We start from the raw sequence: 27,508 nt of genomic DNA on the forward strand, positions 1-27,508 counted from the left end.
TCACTACTACCCCAAACCACCGTGGGCGGTCAAATTGACGGCCGGTGTTTAAAATCTATATTGTGTAAAGATAAATACCCAGTGGAGATATTGATGTATTACACGTGTTAGTGTGTCTGTTATGAAACTAACTGACGCCAACATTAACATTTTAACAACTATAAGACTATTTTTAAACAATTTAAAATGGCCGCTGTCCAACGCCTGTAAATACTGCAAGGCCTCGGTGGTGGTCATGGTGCGTCTGTAACCAGACATGTTGGACATCATCACACATCAAGTTTAAACTATTTCTCTGCACTGGGGGGCGCTAGTGTGTTTCTAGGACACAGCAACAAACTTTACGAAGGAAATAATGTGACCAACACACACCATCACGGGCAAATTATGAGCAGCCATTTTGACCGCTCATGGTCGTTTTAGGTAGAGCTTATCATAACTGTGTGTGTGTGTGTGTGTGTGTGTGTGTGTGTGTGTGTGTGTGTGTATGTGTGTGTGTGAGTGTGTGTGTGCAATTGATCTAAAACTCATTTAAAATGCAAATATATATGCAGTTTTAGGAGAATTCTGGGAGCGGCAGGTCTGTATGTTTTTCTTCACAAAGTTATTAAAATAAAACAACTTTGAGAACCACCAAGACGGTCATAATGACGGTCTTGGTGGTTCTAGTGTTTCAGCATATTATCTGAAGGACAAATAACATGGTTTCACTGAAGGCTGAGTAAGCTGACTGAGCTTAAAGTCTTGCAAAACATGCACAAAACCAAATCCCTTGTTTTACAAAGCCATTTAAGTAGACTGAAATGGTTTCTCTTTCTGGAGAGTTGTAAAAGCTATTAATCTGATAAAAGAGAATATAAATAAATCATCATTTTACACATAAAACATAATTAATTATAAATCAAATGCTGTATACATATTGAATTAAGTTGAAGTGAGACATACTACACTGTTCAATACCTTGATAATTAACAGCACTCTGTTTGGTTATCTGTCAGACACAGACAGAAACATACTGACCTGGAAGAGTCATGCTTATTGCTCTGTTGTGATGGACACAACACCAGCTGTGGTTACCACGTCTAACCCTGAAGTGTATTTTAAATATTGTGTGTGTGTTTGTCTTACCATTGGGATCAGTGATCATGCCACAACTTGTGGGCTTCATAGCCTCCTCCTCCACATCCTTATCACAGTCTTCTTGTCCTCCACCATTGGTACAGCTGTGGAGAACAGAGGGGTGGAGTGATTGGATAGAGGGATAGAGGACAACAAGGATAGAAGGATTAGCGTGGAAGAAACAATATGATAGACAAATCTCTTCTGTCTGATAGCACAAGGTTGTTCTCCGTTGTGTGTGCATGTGTGTGTTGGCATATAAGTGGATCTACGTGCAGCTTAAGCGTGCATGTTTGCTTCAAGCGTCACTCACTCCGGTCGTTCATCAGGAACCTGCCAGCTGTCTCCCAGCTCATTGGTGTTGGCGGCTGGTTTACCGTCTGGTTTGATGTTGTCATCATTGGGCTGGCCATTAAAGTTTCCTTCAAGGAGAGACAAGGGTTACAGGACAGGGTCAAAGTTGGGATTGATGCTTAACAAGTTCTCTGATAAATTCAGCTCGGTAGAGTCTTCTCTGTCAGCAGGTCCATGGGTCCAGTATGGAGCATGTGACAGTGTATATGCTCATGCTTTGTACATACTGCCAAGCTTTCTGGCACCAGCCCTTTAACAGGTTACTGTAAAACATCAGTTGAATAGTAATTATAGTCAGTATATAAAAACCTTACCACACAAGCCGCAGAGCAGGCCATTGTAGGAGGTGGGCAGAGTGACATCAGCATGGTGGTTGCCATCAAAACGCACCCTCAGGCCAAAGGTGGTCTCCAACACAACAAACTTTCCACTCAGGTAGACCTTAACTCCATTGCTCAAGGTTACTGGAGGAGTCATCAATGTTCCATTCACCTGGTAGAAGACACACAAAAACATCAACACGTGTGCTGAGTTTTGTTCTAGATACAGATTTGCTCATTTGTTAACAAACCACAAAGCAATCAAAGCTTGAAGAGCCCTCATATACGTATATCGAGCAAGAAAGACCAATCCCTCATAGTGCATCATTTCCCCTTCAAATATGATAACTTGCTCTCATATTCAAAAGAAATGTCTGGTGTATGAAATGTATTCACTATTTTATTTGTAGTTGTTTAATATAAAAGCAAGGATTGGTCTACCGCAGACAGCTAGGACAATAACAAGCCTGCTTTTCACCTGTACTCTTCGACCTTTGCCCAGGATGATGGCCGTCCCATAGACGTTGATCACCACAGCCCTTACATAAGACACCTTCTTGTTGCTTCCTCTGTGTTCGTTCTGGGTGTCCACGGTGAAGTAAGGCAAGCCAGAGGACTGGTTGCAGGGTTTGGTCAGGGTGTAAGAGCAGGCACCCATGTAGTGGTGTGTCTTTTTGTCAAAGGATATGTAGTGGGGGTCACCTGATACCGAGCAGATTCCTGTTCCTGCAGGAGGGGAGGGAGTTTAGTTTGTGTGATGTGTGATGATGTCAATGAGACATTTGGTAGACAGGTTGGTGCACTGGAAGTTGTCTTACCAAAATATATGCTCATATCTGCAAATGACATGTGTGTATATTCCATGTACACTAATGACACTCTGTAGTTTTAGTCGAAGAAGATAGTGTCAAATTTGTTTCTATGTCAGTTGTAGCCAGGTTTACACCGGAATGTGTCCACACTTCACAATGAATATGTTCCTGTTTGAAATCTCTGTTAAAGAACAGCGCACCACTACAACATGTCCACACAAAACATCTTCTGGTACAGTCAGTATTTGAATGGGATACACTTTCTACATATATTGTATAGGAAGAATCATTCAGTCCTACGAGTGCTCATCATATGTGTGTGTATAGTGTGTCATACCCAGAGGATGGCATCCGTATTCTCCATCTTGTAACTGACAGCTCTCGATGGCAGGGGCACAGCTTGTGTTGTGGCACTGGATCAGTCCTCCTCCCTGACACACACACTTCTTCTCACAGCCCTCCAGGTACCAGTCATCACCCACCTGACACACACACACACACACACACACACACACACACACACACACACACACACACACACACACACACACACACACACACACACACACACACACACAATTCAGAAGAGGCGTCCATGTGTCTCAGCCAGGTCAGGTGGACCATCTAGGTCCAGAACTAACTTCAGCATCTTCTTTGAAACCAGTTCACCTGTCCCATGTTGTCTTCCTCTACCCTGTCTTTGCTTTTACCCTTTATGGTCTTATCAAATGAAGAACAAAGTCTACCACCAGAATTTTATTAAAACAATTCAAGCATTGTATAAGGGCAAGAATAAAAATAAATGTAACCATACCGAAGTCTTTCAGCCTGGAAAGAGGGACAAGACAGGGCTGCCCAACAATTCCATTGCTGTTTTTATTGAAGCATTAAGCCAGGGGATCATTCAGGATAAGAAATATTACAGGTATAAAAATGCTGGGTCAAGAACGTAACATTTCTCTATTTGCAGACAACATTTTAATTTACTTGTCAAACCCAGAGAGCTCAATTTTGGAATTACTGTAACTCTCATATAACGTTGGTCTTGTCTCAGGTTATAAACTGAATATTCCAAAGATTCAAATATTAAGTTTCTACTACTGGCTTAACCAGATCATAAGCTCTAAAGTCCAACTAAATTGGGAGTTGTATCACATGAGATATGTAGGAATAAACGCCTCAAAAAAATTAACAAAGTTGTATGCCTTAAACTTCAATTTGTTAAGTCATAAAATAAAGAAGGACATAAAAAGATGGAATTTAATTCCAATATTAAGTTTTGAGTCACGAATAGAGTCAGTAACAATGAATATCTTGCCTAAGGTGTTATGTTTGTTTCAAACTCTTCCAACTGAAATAACTGACAAACAATTCAATGAATGGGATAAATTAATATCGCAGTACATTTGGCAATGGTAAAACCCAAGGGTAAGATTTAACATTCTTCAGCTGGCAAAGAACAAGGGAGGACTTGCACTCCCCTGCCTAAAGGACTATTGTATATCGGTCCAACTGAGGATTTTGTTGTGTTGGTGCAATTCTGATTACCAAGCGAGATGGAAAGAAATTGAAGAAAACATGTCTGGGCCAGTTCCAATTCAGGCACAGATAGGGGATAAAAGACTAATTACAATAAGTGGTTTAATTTATCTCTGAAAACATGGCTAAATACTATCACTAAGAATGGTTGGTTTGAAGAGATAAGAATTCTGAGATAGTGCTCTCATGACCTCGACTTTACCCAAAAACAAATTAGACGCGAGTTATAAAGGATGGGCTAACCAGGGCCTCTCCTCATACTGAACCTTTTTTAATCAGGGGACGCTGAGCAATTTTGAGACATTGAAAAGACTACACTGGTTAAATAATAGTGACTTTTATAGATTTCTTCAGGTACGCCGTCACATTAACAGTTTTATGTTTGAGAGTCAAAAGATATTTGAAAATCATTTTTTGAAAGTTTTTGTTAGCGCCTATAGGACGGATTCTGGGCTTAAAATAATCTCTAGGCTATACAAGGGACTTCAGGGGATTATGATAGCAAGCACCTCCTACATAAAACAAAAATGAGAAAGGTAAACTAACCGTTCTATTCCAGAGGAAGTTTGGACATAATATTGCGAATCTTAACGGAGGATAACAAGCTCCTCCTCATGGAGAGTGTATGGCTGCAAGAGTCTTAGTAGATATTTTATTACACTTGTTCAGATGTCTCACCACTCATGCTCTCCCAGCTGCTCCCAGGACGCCCATCACAACCACTTGTTTTGGGCCTGCCCAAAAGTAAACACCTTTTGGCGTAACATTTCTATGGAATTAGTGACTATATTTGGGACAAATTTTACTTTTAATTGGGATGAACTCCTCTTTGGTCCATTACATGCAAAGCCCACAAACATGAACACAAGTTACTCATTTGGAATATTGAGTGTAGCTGCTAGAAAAGCAATTACAAAGAAATGGCTTCAGTCAGACAGACCATCTACAGAGGACTGATATGATGTCATCTACAGAGGACTGATATGATGTCATCTACAGAGGACTGAAGTGATGTCATCTAAAGAGGACTGATATGATGTCATCTACAGAGGACTGAAGTGATGTTATCTATAGAGGACTGATGTGATGTCATCTACAGAGGCCTGATATGATGTCATCTACAGAGGACTGAAGTGATGTCATCTACAGAGGACTGTTGTGATGTATTTTATGACATTTTTGTGATGGAAAGAATCACTTTCTCCATGAGCAGGTTGAGGAAACTAAATTTGAGGAAATTTAGGAGAAGTGGAAATTGTAAATTTCCCAAAAAAGTCCTTCTTTTGTTTAAATTTATGTCAGTATGGCTTTTGTACTTTTTTCTTTTTTCCTTTTATCTCAAATGGAAAAACACCCCAAGTTCCATTTTTGTGTTACATAATCACTATGTGAAGTGCAGAAAAGATGGATCACTTTGTAAAAGTCTCTAAATGAAGATGATTACATAAAATTGATGTTAATACACGATTCGGAATAAAAACATAAAAAAGAAAAACAAAATCTACAACAAAAGCAACTGCTCGTAGGTTTTTGTGACGAACCTGAAGGATGTCACCTTATTAGTGTTCTACATACGTAAAAGACAAAGAGAAAAGTTAATATGAGATTTAAAAGGTTTGCTAATTTTATCCATCCATTCCATTCCCTCCATTATCCAAACCGCTTATCCTGCTCTCAGGGTCACGGGGATTCTGGAGCCTATAACAGCTGTCATTGGGCAGTAGGCGTTGGAGAAACCCTGGACAGGCCAACAGTCCATCACAGGGCCGAGATGTGCAAAATTTAAATGACCAAAAAAAAAAATACATATGTGTCTTTATGGAGCAATCTGACTGACTCAGAATAGTTGTTCATGTTTCAGGTTTTCAGCAGGGTGACAGGTAGGGGATGTTTTGGAGAAGTTCCAGGATTGATTTTATATAGACTGATAATACAATATAGACCGATTATATATATATATATATATATATATATATATATATAATATATATATATAGACTGTTTATGTATAGACTGATTATATATAGGCTGATTATATGCAGATTGATTATATATAGACTGATTTTATATAGACTGATTGTATATAGGCTGATTATATATAGGCTGATTTTATATAGACTGATTATATATAGACTGATTATATATAGACTGATTATATATAGACTGATTATATATAGACTTGCAACTGTATGGGGGACAAAATAAACAATAAAGCTGTTGACAGCATGACAGCAGGAAAACCCACAGCCACTTTGCTGTGCAGCAGCAGAGACAAACTACTCCATCCTTGTTGTCAGACAAGGGAGATCTGAATATTCTGTCTCTGTAAATCAACCGTCTCCCACCTAGGAGACGAACACACCCATACAATGAACACTCATACACACAAACCTGCACAACCAGGTGTGCACATATACGCAAAAACACTCATACACTGACACGTGAGTATTGATAAACATATTGTGGGCTGCTGCACATTTCAGGTCTAATGCAAAAGAAAAACCCCAAGCACAACTGCACTCCCGCCCCAAACCAGTTGCCCCGTTTGAACTGCTTACTGGTCTGTAAATTCCATCGACGTCCGTGCAGCCACACTCACTGGGCGGGACACATTTGTCTCCACTCAGGATCAGACCTGGGTTGCACACACAGCCCTCAACACAGGGTTGGTTGCAGGAAGCGTTGGAGCCAGAGGGGTTCTGACAGGTGGGCTGGGGGCAGGCGGGGCCACATGGTGTGTAGTGGCTCCCTGGGGGGCACTTCAGAGCTAGAGGATAGAGGAGGGGCAGATGGCAATGAGGACTGAAAGGGGTGAGGAGAGGTTAAAAGGGGAGGGTACATCTTCTGTATTATGGTTTCATTTTGAAATAAACAGCTTTAACGGTTTACAACTTTCAAGCTTTTCTGATAAAAGAGGGAACAATATGAATTTTATGACTGAAATATTCATATAGTTTACTTCGATTCCAGAAGTCAGTTGGACAAGTGGGAAACGATGACACAAAGATGTAGCACATGTACACATACTAACACATGTATGTGTCTTGTCACTGCTGTTTTCTTTATGCCCCCCCCCACACACACACTCACACACACACACACACACACACACACACACACACACACACACACACACACACACACTCACACACACACACACACACACACTCACAAACACACACACACACACACACACACACACACACTCTCTCACACACACACACACACACACACACACACACACACACACACACACACACACACACACTCACACACACACACATACACACACACACACACACACACACACACTCACACTCTCTCACACACACACACACACACACACACACACACACACACTCACACTCTCTCACACACACACACACACACACACACACTCACACTCTCTCACACACACACACACACACACACACACACACACACATACACACACACACACACACACACACACACACACACACACACAGCCTGATCAAACACACTCACGACAGAAGGTGTCATTCCTCCACGCGACGGGCACGCCAGCGGCAGCACACAAGTCAGCATAGCTCTCTACCGCCTGGCACAGAGCTGCTGCCTCTCCTCCCGTGGCACACATGTCATACACGCAGTTCTCAAAGTACGCACCAGGTGGCACTACAGCGTGGCACGGCTTGAAGATACCTGAGGTAAGAGAGGGAAGGTGAAGGAATTATGGTCAGTACAGCAACTGGCTGACTGGTGTTTTCCAGTCGCCGAGGAGAGGATGAAACAATTAAAATGTACATCTAAAATATAAAAACGAATGATTTTTTATAAATAGATAAAAAATAGATTAATAAATCTATTTATCATACTTAAATAAATGCTTTATAAATCAATATTTTATATTATATTTTATAAATAAATGAATAATAAAATTAATTAATTAATGTATACATTTTATCTGTAATATAAAAATAAATATTTGTATAATTAAAAAATTGACAATTTCTGAAAACTTTGTACGAAGATGTAGAACGACCGGGATTCACTACTACCCCAAACCACCGTGGGCGGTCAAATTGACGGCCGGTGTTTAAAATCTATATTGTGTAAAGATAAATACCCAGTGGAGATATTGATGTATTACACGTGTTAGTGTGTCTGTTATGAAACTAACTGACGCCAACATTAACATTTTAACAACTATAAGACTATTTTTAAACAATTTAAAATGGCCGCTGTCCAACGCCTGTAAATACTGCAAGGCCTCGGTGGTGGTCATGGTGCGTCTGTAACCAGACATGTTGGACATCATCACACATCAAGTTTAAACTATTTCTCTGCACTGGAGGGCGCTAGTGTGTTTCTAGGACACAGCAACAAACTTTACGAAGGAAATAATGCGACCAACACACACCATCACGGGCAAATTATGAGCGGCCATTTTGACCGCTCATGGTCGTTTTAGGTAGAGCTTATCATAACTATGTGTGTGTGTGTGTGTGTGTGTGTGTGTGTGTGTGTGCGCAATTGATCTAAAACTCATTTAAAATGCAAATATATATGCAGTTTTAGGAGAATTCTGGGAGCGGCAGGTCTGTATGTTTTTCTTCACAAAGTTATTAAAATAAAACAACTTTGAGAACCACCAAGACGGTCATAATGACGGTCTTGGTGGTTCTAGAGTTTCAGCATATTATCTGAAGGACAAATAACATGGTTTAACTGAAGGCTGAGTAAGCTGACTGAGCTTAAAGTCTTGCAAAACATGCACAAAACCAAATCCCTTGTTTTACAAAGCCATTTAAGTAGACTGAAATGGTTTCTCTTTCTGGAGAGTTGTAAAAGCTATTAATCTGATACAAGAGAATATAAATAAATCATCATTTTACACATAAAACATAATTAATTATAAATCAAATGCTGTATACATATTGAATTAAGTTGAAGTGAGACATACTACACTGTTCAATACCTTGATAATTAACAGCACTCTGTTTGGTTATCTGTCAGACACAGACAGAAACATACTGACCTGGAAGAGTCATGCTTATTGCTCTGTTGTGATGGACACAACACCAGCTGTGGTTACCACGTCTAACCCTGAAGTGTATTTTAAATATTGTGTGTGTGTTTGTCTTACCATTGGGATCAGTGATCATGCCACAACTTGTGGGCTTCATAGCCTCCTCCTCCACATCCTTATCACAGCCTTCTTGTCCTCCACCATTGGTACAGCTGTGGAGAACAGAGGGGTGGAGTGATTGGATAGAGGGATAGAGGACAACAAGGATAGAAGGATTAGCGTGGAAGAAACAATATGATAGACAAATCTCTTCTGTCTGATAGCACAAGGTTGTTCTCCGTTGTGTGTGCATGTGTGTGTTGGCATATAAGTGGATCTACGTGCAGCTTAAGCGTGCATGTTTGCTTCAAGCGTCACTCACTCCGGTCGTTCATCAGGAACCTGCCAGCTGTCTCCCAGCTCATTGGTGTTGGCGGCTGGTTTACCGTCTGGTTTGATGTTGTCATCATTGGGCTGGCCATTAAAGTTTCCTTCAAGGAGAGACAAGGGTTACAGGACAGGGTCAAAGTTGGGATTGATGCTTAACAAGTTCTCTGATAAATTCAGCTCAGTAGAGTCTTCTCTGTCAGCAGGTCCATGGGTCCAGTATGGAGCATGTGACAGTGTATATGCTCATGCTTTGTACATACTGCCAAGCTTTCTGGCACCAGCCCTTTAACAGGTTACTGTAAAACATCAGTTGAATAGTAATTATAGTCAGTATATAAAAACCTTACCACACAAGCCGCAGAGCAGGCCATTGTAGGAGGTGGGCAGAGTGACATCAGCATGGTGGTTGCCATCAAAACGCACCCTCAGGCCAAAGGTGGTCTCCAACACAACAAACTTTCCACTCAGGTAGACCTTAACTCCATTGCTCAAGGTTACTGGAGGAGTCATCAATGTTCCATTCACCTGGTAGAAGACACACAAAAACATCAACACGTGTGCTGAGTTTTGTTCTAGATACAGATTTGCTCATTTGTTAACAAACCACAAAGCAATCAAAGCTTGAAGAGCCCTCATATACGTATATCGAGCAAGAAAGACCAATCCCTCATAGTGCATCATTTCCCCTTCAAATATGATAACTTGCTCTCATATTCAAAAGAAATGTCTGGTGTATGAAATGTATTCACTATTTTATTTGTAGTTGTTTAATATAAAAGCAAGGATTGGTCTACCGCAGACAGCTAGGACAATAACAAGCCTGCTTTTCACCTGTACTCTTCGACCTTTGCCCAGGATGATGGCCGTCCCATAGACGTTGATCACCACAGCCCTTACATAAGACACCTTCTTGTTGCTTCCTCTGTGTTCGTTCTGGGTGTCCACGGTGAAGTAAGGCAAGCCAGAGGACTGGTTGCAGGGTTTGGTCAGGGTGTAAGAGCAGGCACCCATGTAGTGGTGTGTCTTTTTGTCAAAGGATATGTAGTGGGGGTCACCTGATACCGAGCAGATTCCTGTTCCTGCAGGAGGGGAGGGAGTTTAGTTTGTGTGATGTGTGATGATGTCAATGAGACATTTGGTAGACAGGTTGGTGCACTGGAAGTTGTCTTACCAAAATATATGCTCATATCTGCAAATGACATGTGTGTATATTCCATGTACACTAATGACACTCTGTAGTTTTAGTCGAAGAAGATAGTGTCAAATTTGTTTCTATGTCAGTTGTAGCCAGGTTTACACCGGAATGTGTCCACACTTCACAATGAATATGTTCCTGTTTGAAATCTCTGTTAAAGAACAGCGCACCACTACAACATGTCCACACAAAACATCTTCTGGTACAGTCAGTATTTGAATGGGATACACTTTCTACATATATTGTATAGGAAGAATCATTCAGTCCTACGAGTGCTCATCATATGTGTGTGTATAGTGTGTCATACCCAGAGGATGGCATCCGTATTCTCCATCTTGTAACTGACAGCTCTCGATGGCAGGGGCACAGCTTGTGTTGTGGCACTGGATCAGTCCTCCTCCCTGACACACACACTTCTTCTCACAGCCCTCCAGGTACCAGTCATCACCCACCTGACACACACACACACACACACACACACACACACACACACACACACACACACACACACACACACACACACACACACACACACACACACAATTCAGAAGAGGCGTCCATGTGTCTCAGCCAGGTCAGGTGGACCATCTAGGTCCAGAACTAACTTCAGCATCTTCTTTGAAACCAGTTCACCTGTCCCATGTTGTCTTCCTCTACCCTGTCTTTGCTTTTACCCTTTATGGTCTTATCAAATGAAGAACAAAGTCTACCACCAGAATTTTATTAAAACAATTCAAGCATTGTATAAGGGCAAGAATAAAAATAAATGTAACCATACCGAAGTCTTTCAGCCTGGAAAGAGGGACAAGACAGGGCTGCCCAACAATTCCATTGCTGTTTTTATTGAAGCATTAAGCCAGGGGATCATTCAGGATAAGAAATATTACAGGTATAAAAATGCTGGGTCAAGAACGTAACATTTCTCTATTTGCAGACAACATTTTAATTTACTTGTCAAACCCAGAGAGCTCAATTTTGGAATTACTGTAACTCTCATATAACGTTGGTCTTGTCTCAGGTTATAAACTGAATATTCCAAAGATTCAAATATTAAGTTTCTACTACTGGCTTAACCAGATCATAAGCTCTAAAGTCCAACTAAATTGGGAGTTGTATCACATGAGATATGTAGGAATAAACGCCTCAAAAAAATTAACAAAGTTGTATGCCTTAAACTTCAATTTGTTAAGTCATAAAATAAAGAAGGACATAAAAAGATGGAATTTAATTCCAATATTAAGTTTTGAGTCACGAATAGAGTCAGTAACAATGAATATCTTGCCTAAGGTGTTATGTTTGTTTCAAACTCTTCCAACTGAAATAACTGACAAACAATTCAATGAATGGGATAAATTAATATCGCAGTACATTTGGCAATGGTAAAACCCAAGGGTAAGATTTAACATTCTTCAGCTGGCAAAGAACAAGGGAGGACTTGCACTCCCCTGCCTAAAGGACTATTGTATATCGGTCCAACTGAGGATTTTGTTGTGTTGGTGCAATTCTGATTACCAAGCGAGATGGAAAGAAATTGAAGAAAACATGTCTGGGCCAGTTCCAATTCAGGCACAGATAGGGGATAAAAGACTAATTACAATAAGTGGTTTAATTTATCTCTGAAAACATGGCTAAATACTATCACTAAGAATGGTTGGTTTGAAGAGATAAGAATTCTGAGATAGTGCTCTCATGACCTCGACTTTACCCAAAAACAAATTAGACGCGAGTTATAAAGGATGGGCTAACCAGGGCCTCTCCTCATACTGAACCTTTTTTAATCAGGGGACGCTGAGCAATTTTGAGACATTGAAAAGACTACACTGGTTAAATAATAGTGACTTTTATAGATTTCTTCAGGTACGCCGTCACATTAACAGTTTTATGTTTGAGAGTCAAAAGATATTTGAAAATCATTTTTTGAAAGTTTTTGTTAGCGCCTATAGGACGGATTCTGGGCTTAAAATAATCTCTAGGCTATACAAGGGACTTCAGGGGATTATGATAGCAAGCACCTCCTACATAAAACAAAAATGAGAAAGGTAAACTAACCGTTCTATTCCAGAGGAAGTTTGGACATAATATTGCTAATCTTAACGGAGGATAACAAGCTCCTCCTCATGGAGAGTGTATGGCTGCAAGAGTCTTAGTAGATATTTTATTACACCTGCTCAGATGTCTCACCACTCATGCTCTCCCAGCTGCTCCCAGGACGCCCATCACAACCACTTGTTTTGGGCCTGCCCAAAAGTAAACACCTTTTGGCGTAACATTTCTATGGAATTAGTGACTATATTTGGGACAAATTTTACTTTTAATTGGGATGAACTCCTCTTTGGTCCATTACATGCAAAGCCCACAAACATGAACACAAGTTACTCATTTGGAATATTGAGTGTAGCTGCTAGAAAAGCAATTACAAAGAAATGGCTTCAGTCAGACAGACCATCTACAGAGGACTGATATGATGTCATCTACAGAGGACTGATATGATGTCATCTACAGAGGACTGAAGTGATGTCATCTAAAGAGGACTGATATGATGTCATCTACAGAGGACTGAAGTGATGTTATCTATAGAGGACTGATGTGATGTCATCTACAGAGGCCTGATATGATGTCATCTACAGAGGACTGAAGTGATGTCATCTACAGAGGACTGTTGTGATGTATTTTATGACATTTTTGTGATGGAAAGAATCACTTTCTCCATGAGCAGGTTGAGGAAACTAAATTTGAGGAAATTTAGGAGAAGTGGAAATTGTAAATTTCCCAAAAAAGTCCTTCTTTTGTTTAAATTTATGTCAGTATGGCTTTTGTACTTTTTTCTTTTTTCCTTTTATCTCAAATGGAAAAACACCCCAAGTTCCATTTTTGTGTTACATAATCACTATGTGAAGTGCAGAAAAGATGGATCACTTTGTAAAAGTCTCTAAATGAAGATGATTACATAAAATTGATGTTAATACACGATTCGGAATAAAAACATAAAAAAGAAAAACAAAATCTACAACAAAAGCAACTGCTCGTAGGTTTTTGTGACGAACCTGAAGGATGTCACCTTATTAGTGTTCTACATACGTAAAAGACAAAGAGAAAAGTTAATATGAGATTTAAAAGGTTTGCTAATTTTATCCATCCATTCCATTCCCTCCATTATCCAAACCGCTTATCCTGCTCTCAGGGTCACGGGGATGCTGGAGCCTATAACAGCTGTCATTGGGCAGTAGGCGTTGGAGAAACCCTGGACAGGCCAACAGTCCATCACAGGGCCGAGATGTGCAAAATTTAAATGACCAAAAAAAAAAATACATATGTGTCTTTATGGAGCAATCTGACTGACTCAGAATAGTTGTTCATGTTTCAGGTTTTCAGCAGGGTGACAGGTAGGGGATGTTTTGGAGAAGTTCCAGGATTGATTTTATATAGACTGATAATACAATATAGACCGATTATATATATATATATATATATATATATATATATATATATATATATATAATATATATATATAATATATATATATAGACTGTTTATGTATAGACTGATTATATATAGGCTGATTATATGCAGATTGATTATATATAGACTGATTTTATATAGACTGATTGTATATAGGCTGATTATATATAGGCTGATTTTATATAGACTGATTATATATAGACTGATTATATATAGACTGATTATATATAGACTGATTATATATAGACTTGCAACTGTATGGGGGACAAAATAAACAATAAAGCTGTTGACAGCATGACAGCAGGAAAACCCACAGCCACTTTGCTGTGCAGCAGCAGAGACAAACTACTCCATCCTTGTTGTCAGACAAGGGAGATCTGAATATTCTGTCTCTGTAAATCAACCGTCTCCCACCTAGGAGACGAGCACACCCATACAATGAACACTCATACACACAAACCTGCACAACCAGGTGTGCACATATACGCAAAAACACTCATACACTGACACGTGAGTATTGATAAACATATTGTGGGCTGCTGCACATTTCAGGTCTAATGCAAAAGAAAAACCCCAAGCACAACTGCACTCCCGCCCCAAACCAGTTGCCCCGTTTGAACTGCTTACTGGTCTGTAAATTCCATCGACGTCCGTGCAGCCACACTCACTGGGCGGGACACATTTGTCTCCACTCAGGATCAGACCTGGGGTGCACACACAGCCCTCAACACAGGGTTGGTTGCAGGAAGCGTTGGAGCCAGAGGGGTTCTGACAGGTGGGCTGGGGGCAGGCGGGGCCACATGGTGTGTAGTGGCTCCCTGGGGGGCACTTCAGAGCTAGAGGATAGAGGAGGGGCAGATGGCAATGAGGACTGAAAGGGGTGAGGAGAGGTTAAAAGGGGAGGGTACATCTTCTGTATTATGGTTTCATTTTGAAATAAACAGCTTTAACGGTTTACAACTTTCAAGCTTTTCTGATAAAAGAGGGAACAATATGAATTTTATGACTGAAATATTCATATAGTTTACTTCGATTCCAGAAGTCAGTTGGACAAGTGGGAAACGATGACACAAAGATGTAGCACATGTACACATACTAACACATGTATGTGTCTTGTCACTGCTGTTTTCTTTATGCCCCCCCCCCACACACACACTCTCACACACTCACACACACACACACACACACACACACACACACACACACACACACACACACACACACACACACACACACACTCATACACACACACACACACACACACACACACACACACACACACACACACACACACACACACACACACACACACACACAGCCTGATCAAACACACTCACGACAGAAGGTGTCATTCCTCCACGCGACGGGCACGCCAGCGGCAGCACACAAGTCAGCATAGCTCTCTACCGCCTGGCACAGAGCTGCTGCCTCTCCTCCCGTGGCACACATGTCATACACGCAGTTCTCAAAGTACGCACCAGGTGGCACTACAGCGTGGCACGGCTTGAAGATACCTGAGGTAAGAGAGGGAAGGTGAAGGAATTATGGTCAGTACAGCAACTGGCTGACTGGTGTTTTCCAGTCGCCGAGGAGAGGATGAAACAATTAAAATGTACATCTAAAATATAAAAACGAATGATTTTTTATAAATAGATAAAAAATAGATTAATAAATCTATTTATCATACTTAAATAAATGCTTTATAAATCAATATTTTATATTATATTTTATAAATAAATGAATAATAAAATTAATTAATTAATGTATACATTTTATCTGTAATATAAAAATAAATATTTGTATAATTAAAAAATTGACAATTTCTGAAAACTTTGTACGAAGATGTAGAACGACCGGGATTCACTACTACCCCAAACCACCGTGGGCGGTCAAATTGACGGCCGGTGTTTAAAATCTATATTGTGTAAAGATAAATACCCAGTGGAGATATTGATGTATTACACGTGTTAGTGTGTCTGTTATGAAACTAACTGACGCCAAAATTAACATTTTAACAACTTTAATATTATTTTTCAAACAATTTAAAATGGCCGCTGTCCAACGCCTGTAAATACTACAAAGCCTCGGTGGTGGTCATGGTGCGTCTGTAACCAGACATGTTGGACATCATCACACATCAAGTTTAAACTATTTCTCTGCACTGGAGGGCGCTAGTGTGTTTCTAGGACACAGCAACGAACTTTACGAAGGAAATAATGCGACCAACACACACCATCACGGGCAAATTATGAGCAGCCATTTTGACCGCTCATGGTCGTTTTAGGTAGAGCTTATCATAACTGTGTGTGTGTGTGTGTGTGTGTGTGTGTGTGTGTGTGTGTGTGTGTGTGTGTGTGTGTGTGTGTGTGTGTGCGCAATTGATCCAAAACTCATTTAAAATGCAAATATATATGCAGTTTTAGGAGAATTCTGGGAGCGGCAGGTCTGTATGTTTTTCTTCACAAAGTTATTAAAATAAAACAACTTTGAGAACCACCAAGACGGTCATTATGACGGTCTTGGTGGTTCTAGAGTTTCAGCATATTATCTGAAGGACAAATAACATGGTTTAACTGAAGGTTGAGTAAGCTGACTGAGCTTAAAGTCTTGCAAAACATGCACAAAACCAAATCCCTTGTTTTACAAAGCCATTTAAGTAGACTGAAATGGTTTCTCTTTCTGGAGAGTTGTAAAAGCTATTAATCTGATACAAGAGAATATAAATAAATCATCATTTTACACATATAACATAATTAATTATAAATCAAATGCTGTATACATATTGAATTAAGTTGAAGTGAGACATACTACACTGTTCAATACCTTGATAATTAACAGCACTCTGTTTGGTTATCTGTCAGACACAGACAGAAACATACTGACCTGGAAGAGTCATGCTTATTGCTCTGTTGTGATGGACACAACACCACCTGTGGTTACTACGTCTAACCCTGAAGTGTATTTTAAATACTGTGTGTGTGTTTGTCTTACCATTGGGATCAGTGATCATGCCACAACTTGTGGGCTTCATAGCCTCCTCCTCCACATCCTTATCACAGTCTTCTTGTCCTCCACCATTGGTACAGCTGTGGAGAACAGAGGGGTGGAGTGATTGGATAGAGGGATAGAGGACAACAAGGATAGAAGGATTAGCGTGGAAGAAACAATATGATAGACAAATCTCTTCTGTCTGATAGCACACGGTTGTTCTCCGTTGTGTGTGCATGTGTGTGTTGGCATATAAGTGGATCTACGTGCAGCTTAAGCGTGCATGTTTGCTTCAAATGTCACTCACTCCGGTCGTTCATCAGGAACCTGCCAGCTGTCTCCCAGCTCATTGGTGTTGGCGGCTGGTTTACCGTCTGGTTTGATGTTGTCATCATTGGGCTGGCCATTAAAGTTTCCTTCAAGGAGAGACAAGGGTTACAGGACAGGGTCAAAGTTGGGATTGATGCTTAACAAGCTCTCTGATAAATTCAGCTCGGTAGAGTCTTCTCTGTCAGCAGGTCCATGGGTCCAGTATGGAGCATGTGACAGTGTATATGCTCATGCTTTGTACATACTGCCAAGCTTTCTGGCACCAGCCCTTTAACAGGTTACTGTAAAACATCAGTTGAATAGTAATTATAGTCAGTATATAAAAACCTTACCACACAAGCCGCAGAGCAGGCCATTGTAGGAGGTGGGCAGAGTGACATCAGCATGGTGGTTGCCATCAAAACGCACCCTCAGGCCAAAGGTGGTCTCCAACACAACAAACTTTCCACTCAGGTAGACCTTAACTCCATTGCTCAAGGTTACTGGAGGAGTCATCAATGTTCCATTCACCTGGTAGAAGACACACAAAAACATCAACACGTGTGCTGAGTTTTGTTCTAGATACAGATTTGCTCATTTGTTAACAAACCACAAAGCAATCAAAGCTTGAAGAGCCCTCATATATATTGAGCAAGAAAGACCAATCCCTCATAGTGCATCATTTCCCCTTCAAATATGATAACTTGCTCTCATATTCAAAAGAAATATGTCTGGTGTATGAAATGTATTCACTATTTTATTTGTAGTTGTTTAATACAAAAGCAAGGATTGGTCTACCGCAGACAGCTAGGACAATAACAAGCCTGCTTCTCACCTGTACTCTTCGACCTTTGCCAAGGATGATGGCCGTCCCATAGACGTTGATCACCACAGCCCTTACATAAGACACCTTCTTGTTGCTTCCTCTGTGTTCGTTCTGGGTGTCCACGGTGAAGTAAGGCAAGCCAGAGGACTGGTTGCAGGGTTTGGTCAGGGTGTAAGAGCAGGCACCCATGTAATGGTGTGTCTTTTTGTCAAAGGATATGTAGTGGGGGTCACCTGATACCGAGCAGATTCCTGTTCCTGCAGGAGGGGAGGGAGTTTAGTTTGTGTGATGTGTGATGATGTCAATGAGACATTTGGTAGACAGGTTGGTGCACTGGAAGTTGTCTTACCAACATATATGCTCATATCTGCAAATGACATGTGTGTATATTCCATGTACACTAATGACACTCTGTAGTTTTAGTCGAAGAAGATCATCTTCTGGTACAGTCCGTATTTGAATGGGATACACTTTCTACATATATTGTATAGGAAGAATCATTCAGTCCTACGAGTGCTCATCATATGTGTGTGTATAGTGTGTCATACCCAGAGGATGGCATCCGTATTCTCCATCTTGTAACTGACAGCTCTCGATGGCAGGGGCACAGCTTGTGTTGTGGCACTGGATCAGTCCTCCTCCCTGACACACACACTTCTTCTCACAGCCCTCCAGGTACCAGTCATCACCCACCTGACACACACACACACACACACACACACACACACACACACACACACACACACACACACACACACACACACACACAACACAAACACAATTCAGAAGAGGCATCCATGTGTCTCAGCCAGGTCAGGTGGACCATCTAGGTCCAGAGCTAACTTCACCATCTTCTTTGAAACCAGCTCACCTGTCCCATGTTGTCTTCCTCTACCCTGTCTTTGCTTTTACCCTTTATGGTCTTATCAAATGAAGAACAAAGTCTACCACCAGACTTTTATTAAAACAATTCAAGCATTGTATAAGGGCGAGGATAAAAATAAATGTAACCATACTGAAATCTTTCAGCCTGGAAAGAGGGACAAGACAGGGTTGCCCAACAATTCCAGTGCTGTTTTTATTGAAGCATTAAGCCAGGGGATCATTCAGGATAAGAAATATTACAGGTATAAAAATGCTGAGTCAAGAACGTAACATTTCGCTATTTGCAGACAACATTTTAATTTACTTGTCAAACCCAGAGAGCTCAATTTTGGAATTATTGTAACTCTCATATAACGTTGGTCTTGTCTCAGGTTATAAACTGAATATTCCAAAGACTCAAATATTAAGTTTCTACTACTTGCTTAACCAGATCATAAGCTCTAAAGTCCAACTAAATTGGGAGTTGTATCACATGAGATATGTAGGAATAAACGCCTCAAAAAAATTAACAAAGTTGTATGCCTTAAACTTCAATCTGTTAAGTCATAAAATAAAGGAGGACATAAAAAGATGGAATTCAATTCCAATATTAAGTTTTGAGTCACGAATAGAGTCAGTAACAATGAATATCTTGCCTAAGGTATTATGTTTGTTTCAAACTCTTCCAAATGAAATAACTGACAAACAATTCAATGAATGGGATAAATTAATATCGCAGTACATTTGGCAATGGAAAAACCCAAGGGTAAGATTTAACATTCTTCAGCTGGCAAAGAACAAGGGAGGGCTTGCACTCCCCTGCCTAAAGGACTATTGTATATCGGTCCAACGGAGGATTTTGTTGTGTTGGTGCAATTCTGATTACCAAGCGAGATGGAAAGAAATTGAAGAAAACATGTCTGGGCCAGTTCCAATTAAGGCACAGATAGGGGATAAAAGACTAATTACAATAAGTGGTTTAACTTATCTCTGAAAACTTTGCAAAATACTATCACTAAGAATGGTTGGTTTGAAGAGATAAGAATTCTGAGATAGTGCTCTCACGACCTCGACTTTACCCAAAAACAAATTAGATGCGAGTTATAAAGGATGGGCTAACCAGGGCCTCTCCTCATACTGAACCTTTTTTAATCAGGGGACGCTGAGCAATTTTGAGACATTGAAAAGACTACACTGGTTAAATAGCAGTGACTTTTATAGATTTCTTCAGGTACGCCGTCACATTAACAGTTTTATGTTAGAGAGTCAAAAGATATTTGAAAATCATTTTTTGAAAGTTTTTGTTAGCGCCTATAGGACGGATTCTGGGCTTAAAATAATCTCTAGGCTATGCAAGGGACTTCAGGGGATTGTGATAGCAAGCACCACCTACATAAAACGAAAATGAGAAAGGTAAACTAACCGTTCTACTCCAGAGGAAGTTTGGACATAATATTGCTAATCTTAACGGAGGATAACAAGCTCCTCCTCATGGAGAGTGTATGGCTGCAAGAGTCTTAGTAGATATTTTATTACACCTGTCCAGATGTCTCACCACTCATGCTCTCCCAGCTGCTCCCAGGACGCCCATCACAACCATTTGTTTTGGGCCTGCCCAAAAGTAAACACCTTTTGGCGTAACATTTCTATGGAATTAGTGACTATATTTGGGACAAATTTTACTTTTAATTGGGATGAACTCCTCTTTGGTCCATTACATGCAAAGCCCACAAACATGAACACGAGTTACTCATTTGGAATATTAAGTGTAGCTGCTAGAAAAGCAATTACAAAGAAATGGCTTCAGTCAGACAGACCATCTACAGAGGACTGATATGATGTCATCTACGGAGGACCGATATGATGTCATCTACAGAGGACTGAAGTGATGTCATCTAAAGAGGACTGATATGATGTCATCTACAGAGGACTGAAGTGATGTTATCTATAGAGGACTGATGTGATGTGATTATATATAGACTGATTATATATAGACTTGCAACTGTATGGGGGACAAAATAAACAATAAAGCTGTTGACAGCATGACAGCAGGAAAATCCACAGCCACTTTGCTGTGCAGCAGCAGAGACAAACTACTCCATCCTTGTTGTCAGACAAGGGAGATCTGAATATTCTGTCTCTGTAAATCAACCGTCTCCCACCTAGGAGACGAACACACCCATACAATGAACACTCATACACACAAACCTGCACAACCAGGCGTGCACATATACGCAAAAACACTCATACACTGACACGTGAGTATTGATAAACATATTGTGGGCTGCTGCACATTTCAGGTCTAATGCAAAAGAAAAACCCCAAGCACAACTGCACTCCCGCCCCAAACCAGTTGCCCCGTTTGAACTGCTTACTGGTCTGTAAATTCCATCGACGTCCGTGCAGCCACACTCACTGGGCGGGACACATTTGTCTCCACTCAGGATCAGACCTGGGGTGCACACACAGCCCTCAACACAGGGTTGGTTGCAGGAAGTGTTGGAGCCAGAGGGGTTCTGACAGGTGGGCTGGGGGCAGGCGGGGCCACATGGTGTGTAGTGGCTCCCTGGGGGGCACTTCAGAGCTAGAGGATAGAGGAGGGGCAGATGGCAATGAGGACTGAAAGGGGTGAGGAGAGGTTAAAAGGGGAGGGTACATCTTCTGTATTATGGTTTCATTTTGAAATAAACAGCTTTAACGGTTTACAACTTTCAAGCTTTTCTGATAAAAGAGGGAACAATATGAATTTTATGACTGAAATATTCATATAGTTTACTTCGATTCCAGAAGTCAGTTGGACAAGTGGGAAACGATGACACAAAGATGTAGCACATGTACACATACTAACACATGTATGTGTCTTGTCACTGCTGTTTTCTTTATGCCCCCCCCACACACACACACTCACACACACACACACACACACACACACACACTCACACACACACACACTCACACACACTCACAAACACACACACACACACTCATACACACACTCATACACACACACACACACACACACACACACACACACACACACACACACACACACACACACACTCACACACACACACACTCACACACACTCACAAACACACACACACACACTCATACACACACTCATACACACACACACACACACACACACACTCACAAACACACACACACACACACTCACACACTCACACACACACACTCACAAACACACACACACACACACACACACACACACACACACACACACACACACACACACACACACACACACACAGCCTGATCAAACACACTCACGACAGAAGGTGTCATTCCTCCACGCGACGGGCACGCCAGCGGCAGCACACAAGTCAGCATAGCTCTCTACCGCCTGGCACAGAGCTGCTGCCTCTCCTCCCGTGGCACACATGTCATACACGCAGTTCTCAAAGTACGCACCAGGTGGCACTACAGCGTGGCACGGCTTGAAGATACCTGAGGTAAGAGAGGGAAGGTGAAGGAATTATGGTCAGCACAGCAACTGGCTGACTGGTGTTTTCCAGTCGCCGAGGAGAGGATGAAACAATTAAAATGTACATCTAAAATATAAAAACAAATGATTTTTTATAAATAAATAAAAAATAGATTAATAAATCTATTTATCATACTTAAATAAATGCTTTATAAATCAATATTTTATATTATATTTTATAAATAAATGAATAATAAATAACAAAATTAATTCATTAATGTATACATTTTATCTGTAATATAAAAATAAATATTTTTATAATTAAAAAATTGACAATTTCTGAAAACTCGAGGAGAGGATGAAACAATTAAAATGTACATCTAAAATATAAAAACGAATGATTTTTTATAAATAGATAAAAAATAGATTAATAAATCTATTTATCATACTTAAATAAATGCTTTATAAATCAATATTTTATATTATATTTTATAAATAAATGAATAATAAATAACAAAATTAATTCATTAATGTATACATTTTATCTGTAATATAAAAATAAATATTTTTATAATTAAAAAATTGACAATTTCTGAAAACTTTGTACGAAGATGTAGAACGACCGGGATTCACTACTACCCCAAACCACCGTGGGCGGTCAAATTGACGGCCGGTTTAAAATCTATATTGAGTAAAGATAAATACCCAGTGGAGATATTAATGTATTACACGTGTTAGTATGTGTGTTATGAAACTAACTGACGCCAACATTAACATTTTAACAACTTTAATATTATTTTTCAAACAATTTAAAATGGCCGCTGTCCAACGCCTGTAAATACTACAAGGCCTTGATGGTGGTCATGGTGCGTCTGTAACCAGACATGTTGGACATCATCACACATCAAGTTTAAACTATTTCTCTGCACGGGAGGGCGCTAGTGTGTTTCTAGGACACAGCAACGAACTTTACGAAGGAAATAATGCGACCAACACACACCATCACGGGCAAATTATGAGCGGCCATTTTGACCGCTCATGGTCGTTTTAGGTAGAGCTTATCATAACTGTGTGTGTGTGTGTGTGTGTGTGTGTGTGTGTGTGTGTGTGTGTGTGTGCGCAATTGATCTAAAACTCATTTAAAATGCAAATATAGTATATGCAGTTTTAGGAGAATTCTGGGAGCGGCAGGTCTGTATGTTTTTCTTCACAAAGTTATTAAAATAAAACAACTTTGAGAACCACCAAGACGGTCATAATGACCGTCTTGGTGGTTCTAGAGTTTCAGCATATTATCTGAAGGACAAATAACATGGTTTCACTGAAGGCTGAGTAAGCTGACTGAGCTTAAAGTCTTGCAAAACATGCACAAAACCAAATCCCTTGTTTTACAAAGCCATTTAAGTAGACTGAAATGGTTTCTCTTTCTGGAGAGTTGTAAAACCTATTAATCTGATAAAAGAGAATATAAATAAATCATCATTTTACACATAAAACATAATTAATTATAAATCAAATGCTGTATACATATTGAATTAAGTTGAAGTGAGACATACTACACTGTTCAATACCTTGATAATTAACAGCACTCTGTTTGGTTATCTGTCAGACACAGACAGAAACATACTGACCTGGAAGAGTCATGCTTATTGCTCTGTTGTGATGGACACAACACCACCTGTGGTTACTACGTCTAACCCTGAAGTGTATTTTAAATACTGTGTGTGTGTTTGTCTTACCATTGGGATCAGTGATCATGCCACAACTTGTGGGCTTCATAGCCTCCTCCTCCACATCCTTATCACAGTCTTCTTGTCCTCCACCATTGGTACAGCTGTGGAGAACAGAGGGGTGGAGTGATTGGATAGAGGGATAGAGGACAACAAGGATAGAAGGATTAGCGTGGAAGAAACAATATGATAGACAAATCTCTTCTGTCTGATAGCACAAGGTTGTTCTCCGTTGTGTGTGCATGTGTGTTGGCATATAAGTGGATCTACGTGCAGCTTAAGCGTGCATGTTTGCTTCAAGCGTCACTCACTCCGGTCGTTCATCAGGAACCTGCCAGCTGTCTCCCAGCTCATTGGTGTTGGCGGCTGGTTTACCGTCTGGTTTGATGTTGTCATCATTGGGCTGGCCATTAAAGTTTCCTTCAAGGAGAGACAAGGGTTACAGGACAGGGTCAAAGTTGGGATTGATGCTTAACAAGCTCTCTGATAAATTCAGCTCGGTAGAGTCTTCTCTGTCAGCAGGTCCATGGGTCCAGTATGGAGCATGTGACAGTGTATATGCTCATGCTTTGTACATACTGCCAAGCTTTCTGGCACCAGCCCTTTAACAGGTTACTGTAAAACATCAGTTGAATAGTAATTATAGTCAGTATATAAAAACCTTACCACACAAGCCGCAGAGCAGGCCATTGTAGGAGGTGGGCAGAGTGACATCAGCATGGTGGTTGCCATCAAAACGCACCCTCAGGCCAAAGGTGGTCTCCAACACAACAAACTTTCCACTCAGGTAGACCTTAACTCCAATGCTCAAGGTTACTGGAGGAGTCATCAATGTTCCATTCACCTGGTAGAAGACACACAAAAACATCATCACGTGTGCTGAGTTTTGTTCTAGATACAGATTTGCTCATTTGTTAACAAACCACAAAGCAATCAAAGCTTGAAGAGCCCTCATATATATTGAGCAAGAAAGACCAATCCCTCATAGTGCATCATTTCCCCTTCAAATATGATAACTTGCTCTCATATTCAAAAGAAATATGTCTGGTGTATGAAATGTATTCACTATTTTATTTGTAGTTGTTCAATACAAAAGCAAGGATTGGTCTACCGCAGACAGCTAGGACAATAACAAGCCTGCTTCTCACCTGTACTCTTCGACCTTTGCCAAGGATGATGGCCGTCCCATAGACGTTGATCACCACAGCCCTTACATAAGACACCTTCTTGTTGCTTCCTCTGTGTTCGTTCTGGGTGTCCACGGTGAAGTAAGGCAAGCCAGAGGACTGGTTGCAGGGTTTGGTCAGGGTGTAAGAGCAGGCACCCATGTAATGGTGTGTCTTTTTGTCAAAGGATATGTAGTGGGGGTCACCTGATACCGAGCAGATTCCTGTTCCTGCAGGAGGGGAGGGAGTTTAGTTTGTGTGATGTGTGATGATGTCAATGAGACGTTTGGTAGACAGGTTGGTGCACTGGAAGTTGTCTTACCAAAATATATGCTCATATCTGCAAATGACATGTGTGTATATTCCATGTACACTAATGACACTCTGTAGTTTTAGTCGAAGAAGATAGTGTCAAATTTGTTTCTATGTCAGTTGTAGCCAGGTTTACACCTGAATGTGTCCACACTTCACAATGAATATGTTCCTGTTTGAAATCTCTGTTAAAGAACAGCGCACCACTACAACATGTCCACACAAAACATCTTCTGGTACAGTCCGTATTTGAATGGGATACACTTTCTACATATATTGTATAGGAAGAATCCTTCAGTCCTACGAGTGCTCATCATATGTGTGTGTATAGTGTGTCATACCCAGAGGATGGCATCTGTATTCTCCATCTTGTAACTGACAGCTCTCGATGGCAGGGGCACAGCTTGTGTTGTGGCACTGGATCAGTCCTCCTCCCTGACACACACACTTCTTCTCACAGCCCTCCAGGTACCAGTCATCACCCACCTGACACACACACACACACACACACACACACACACACACACACACACACACACACACACACACACACACACACACACACACACACACACACACACACACACACACACACACACACAATTCAGAAGAGGCGTCCATGTGTCTCAGCCAGGTCAGGTGGACCATCTAGGTCCAGAACTAACTTCAGCATCTTCTTTGAAACCAGTTCACCTGTCCCATGTTGTCTTCCTCTACCCTGTCTTTGCTTTCACCCTTTATGGTCTTATCAAATGAAGAACAAAGTCTACCACCAGACTTTTATTAAAACAATTCAAGCATTGTATAAGGGCAAGAATAAAAATAAATGTAACCATACCGAAATCTTTCAGCCTGGAAAGAGGGACAAGACAGGGCTGCCCAAAAATTCCATTGCTGTTTTTATTGAAGCATTAAGCCAGGGGATCATTCAGGATAAGAAATATTACAGGTATACAAATGCTGGGTCAAGAACGTAACATTTCTCTATTTGCAGACAACATTTTAATTTACTTGTCAAACCCAGAGAGCTCAATTTTGGAATTATTGTAACGCTCATATAACGTTGGTCTTGTCTCAGGTTATAAACTGAATATTCCAAAGATTCAAATATTAAGTTTCTACTACTGGCTTAACCAGATCATAAGCTCTAAAGTCCAACTAAATTGGGAGTTGTATCACATGAGATATGTAGGAATAAACGCCTCAAAAAAATTAACAAAGTTGTATGCCTTAAACTTCAATTTGTTAAGTCATAAAATAAAGAAGGACATAAAAAGATGGAATTTAATTCCAATATTAAGTTTTGAGTCACGAATAGAATCAGTAACAATGAATATCTTGCCTAAGGTATTATGTTTGTTTCAAACTCTTCCAACTGAAATAACTGACAAACAATTCAATGAATGGGATAAATTAATATCGCAGTACATTTGGCAATGGTAAAACCCAAGGGTAAGATTTAACATTCTTCAGCTGGCAAAGAACAAGGGAGGACTTGCACTCCCCTGCCTAAAGGACTATTGTATATCGGTCCAACTGAGGATTTTGTTGTGTTGGTGCAATTCTGATTACCAAGCGAGATGGAAAGAAATTGAAGAAAACATGTCTGGGCCAGTTCCAATTCAGGCAC

General features: G+C 40.5%; 1 protein-coding gene across 1 annotated transcript in view; it reads right to left on the reverse strand.

Moving 5' to 3' along the window:
• Positions 1-27,508, reverse strand: part of zanl (zonadhesin, like) — a 142,863-nt gene that overhangs the window by 43,037 nt on the left and 72,318 nt on the right. The window contains exons 42-65 of the mRNA XM_056300246.1: positions 26,220-26,364; positions 25,549-25,796; positions 25,067-25,244; positions 24,712-24,820; positions 24,410-24,504; positions 22,517-22,693; positions 21,642-21,809; positions 18,371-18,618; positions 17,889-18,066; positions 17,534-17,642; positions 17,230-17,324; positions 15,576-15,752; positions 14,907-15,074; positions 10,416-10,663; positions 9,932-10,109; positions 9,577-9,685; positions 9,273-9,367; positions 7,652-7,828; positions 6,703-6,911; positions 6,480-6,489; positions 2,272-2,519; positions 1,788-1,965; positions 1,433-1,541; positions 1,129-1,223 (exon numbers count right to left, since the gene is read on the reverse strand). Of these exons, the coding sequence (XP_056156221.1) occupies positions 1,129-1,223; positions 1,433-1,541; positions 1,788-1,965; positions 2,272-2,519; positions 6,480-6,489; positions 6,703-6,911; positions 7,652-7,828; positions 9,273-9,367; positions 9,577-9,685; positions 9,932-10,109; positions 10,416-10,663; positions 14,907-15,074; positions 15,576-15,752; positions 17,230-17,324; positions 17,534-17,642; positions 17,889-18,066; positions 18,371-18,618; positions 21,642-21,809; positions 22,517-22,693; positions 24,410-24,504; positions 24,712-24,820; positions 25,067-25,244; positions 25,549-25,796; positions 26,220-26,364 (3,751 nt within the window). The remainder of the gene's footprint in view (positions 1-1,128; positions 1,224-1,432; positions 1,542-1,787; positions 1,966-2,271; positions 2,520-6,479; positions 6,490-6,702; positions 6,912-7,651; positions 7,829-9,272; positions 9,368-9,576; positions 9,686-9,931; positions 10,110-10,415; positions 10,664-14,906; positions 15,075-15,575; positions 15,753-17,229; positions 17,325-17,533; positions 17,643-17,888; positions 18,067-18,370; positions 18,619-21,641; positions 21,810-22,516; positions 22,694-24,409; positions 24,505-24,711; positions 24,821-25,066; positions 25,245-25,548; positions 25,797-26,219; positions 26,365-27,508) is intronic.

This window comes from Lampris incognitus, chromosome 20 (genome assembly GCF_029633865.1).
Source record: "Lampris incognitus isolate fLamInc1 chromosome 20, fLamInc1.hap2, whole genome shotgun sequence".
NCBI classification, from domain to species: domain Eukaryota; kingdom Metazoa; phylum Chordata; class Actinopteri; order Lampriformes; family Lampridae; genus Lampris; species Lampris incognitus.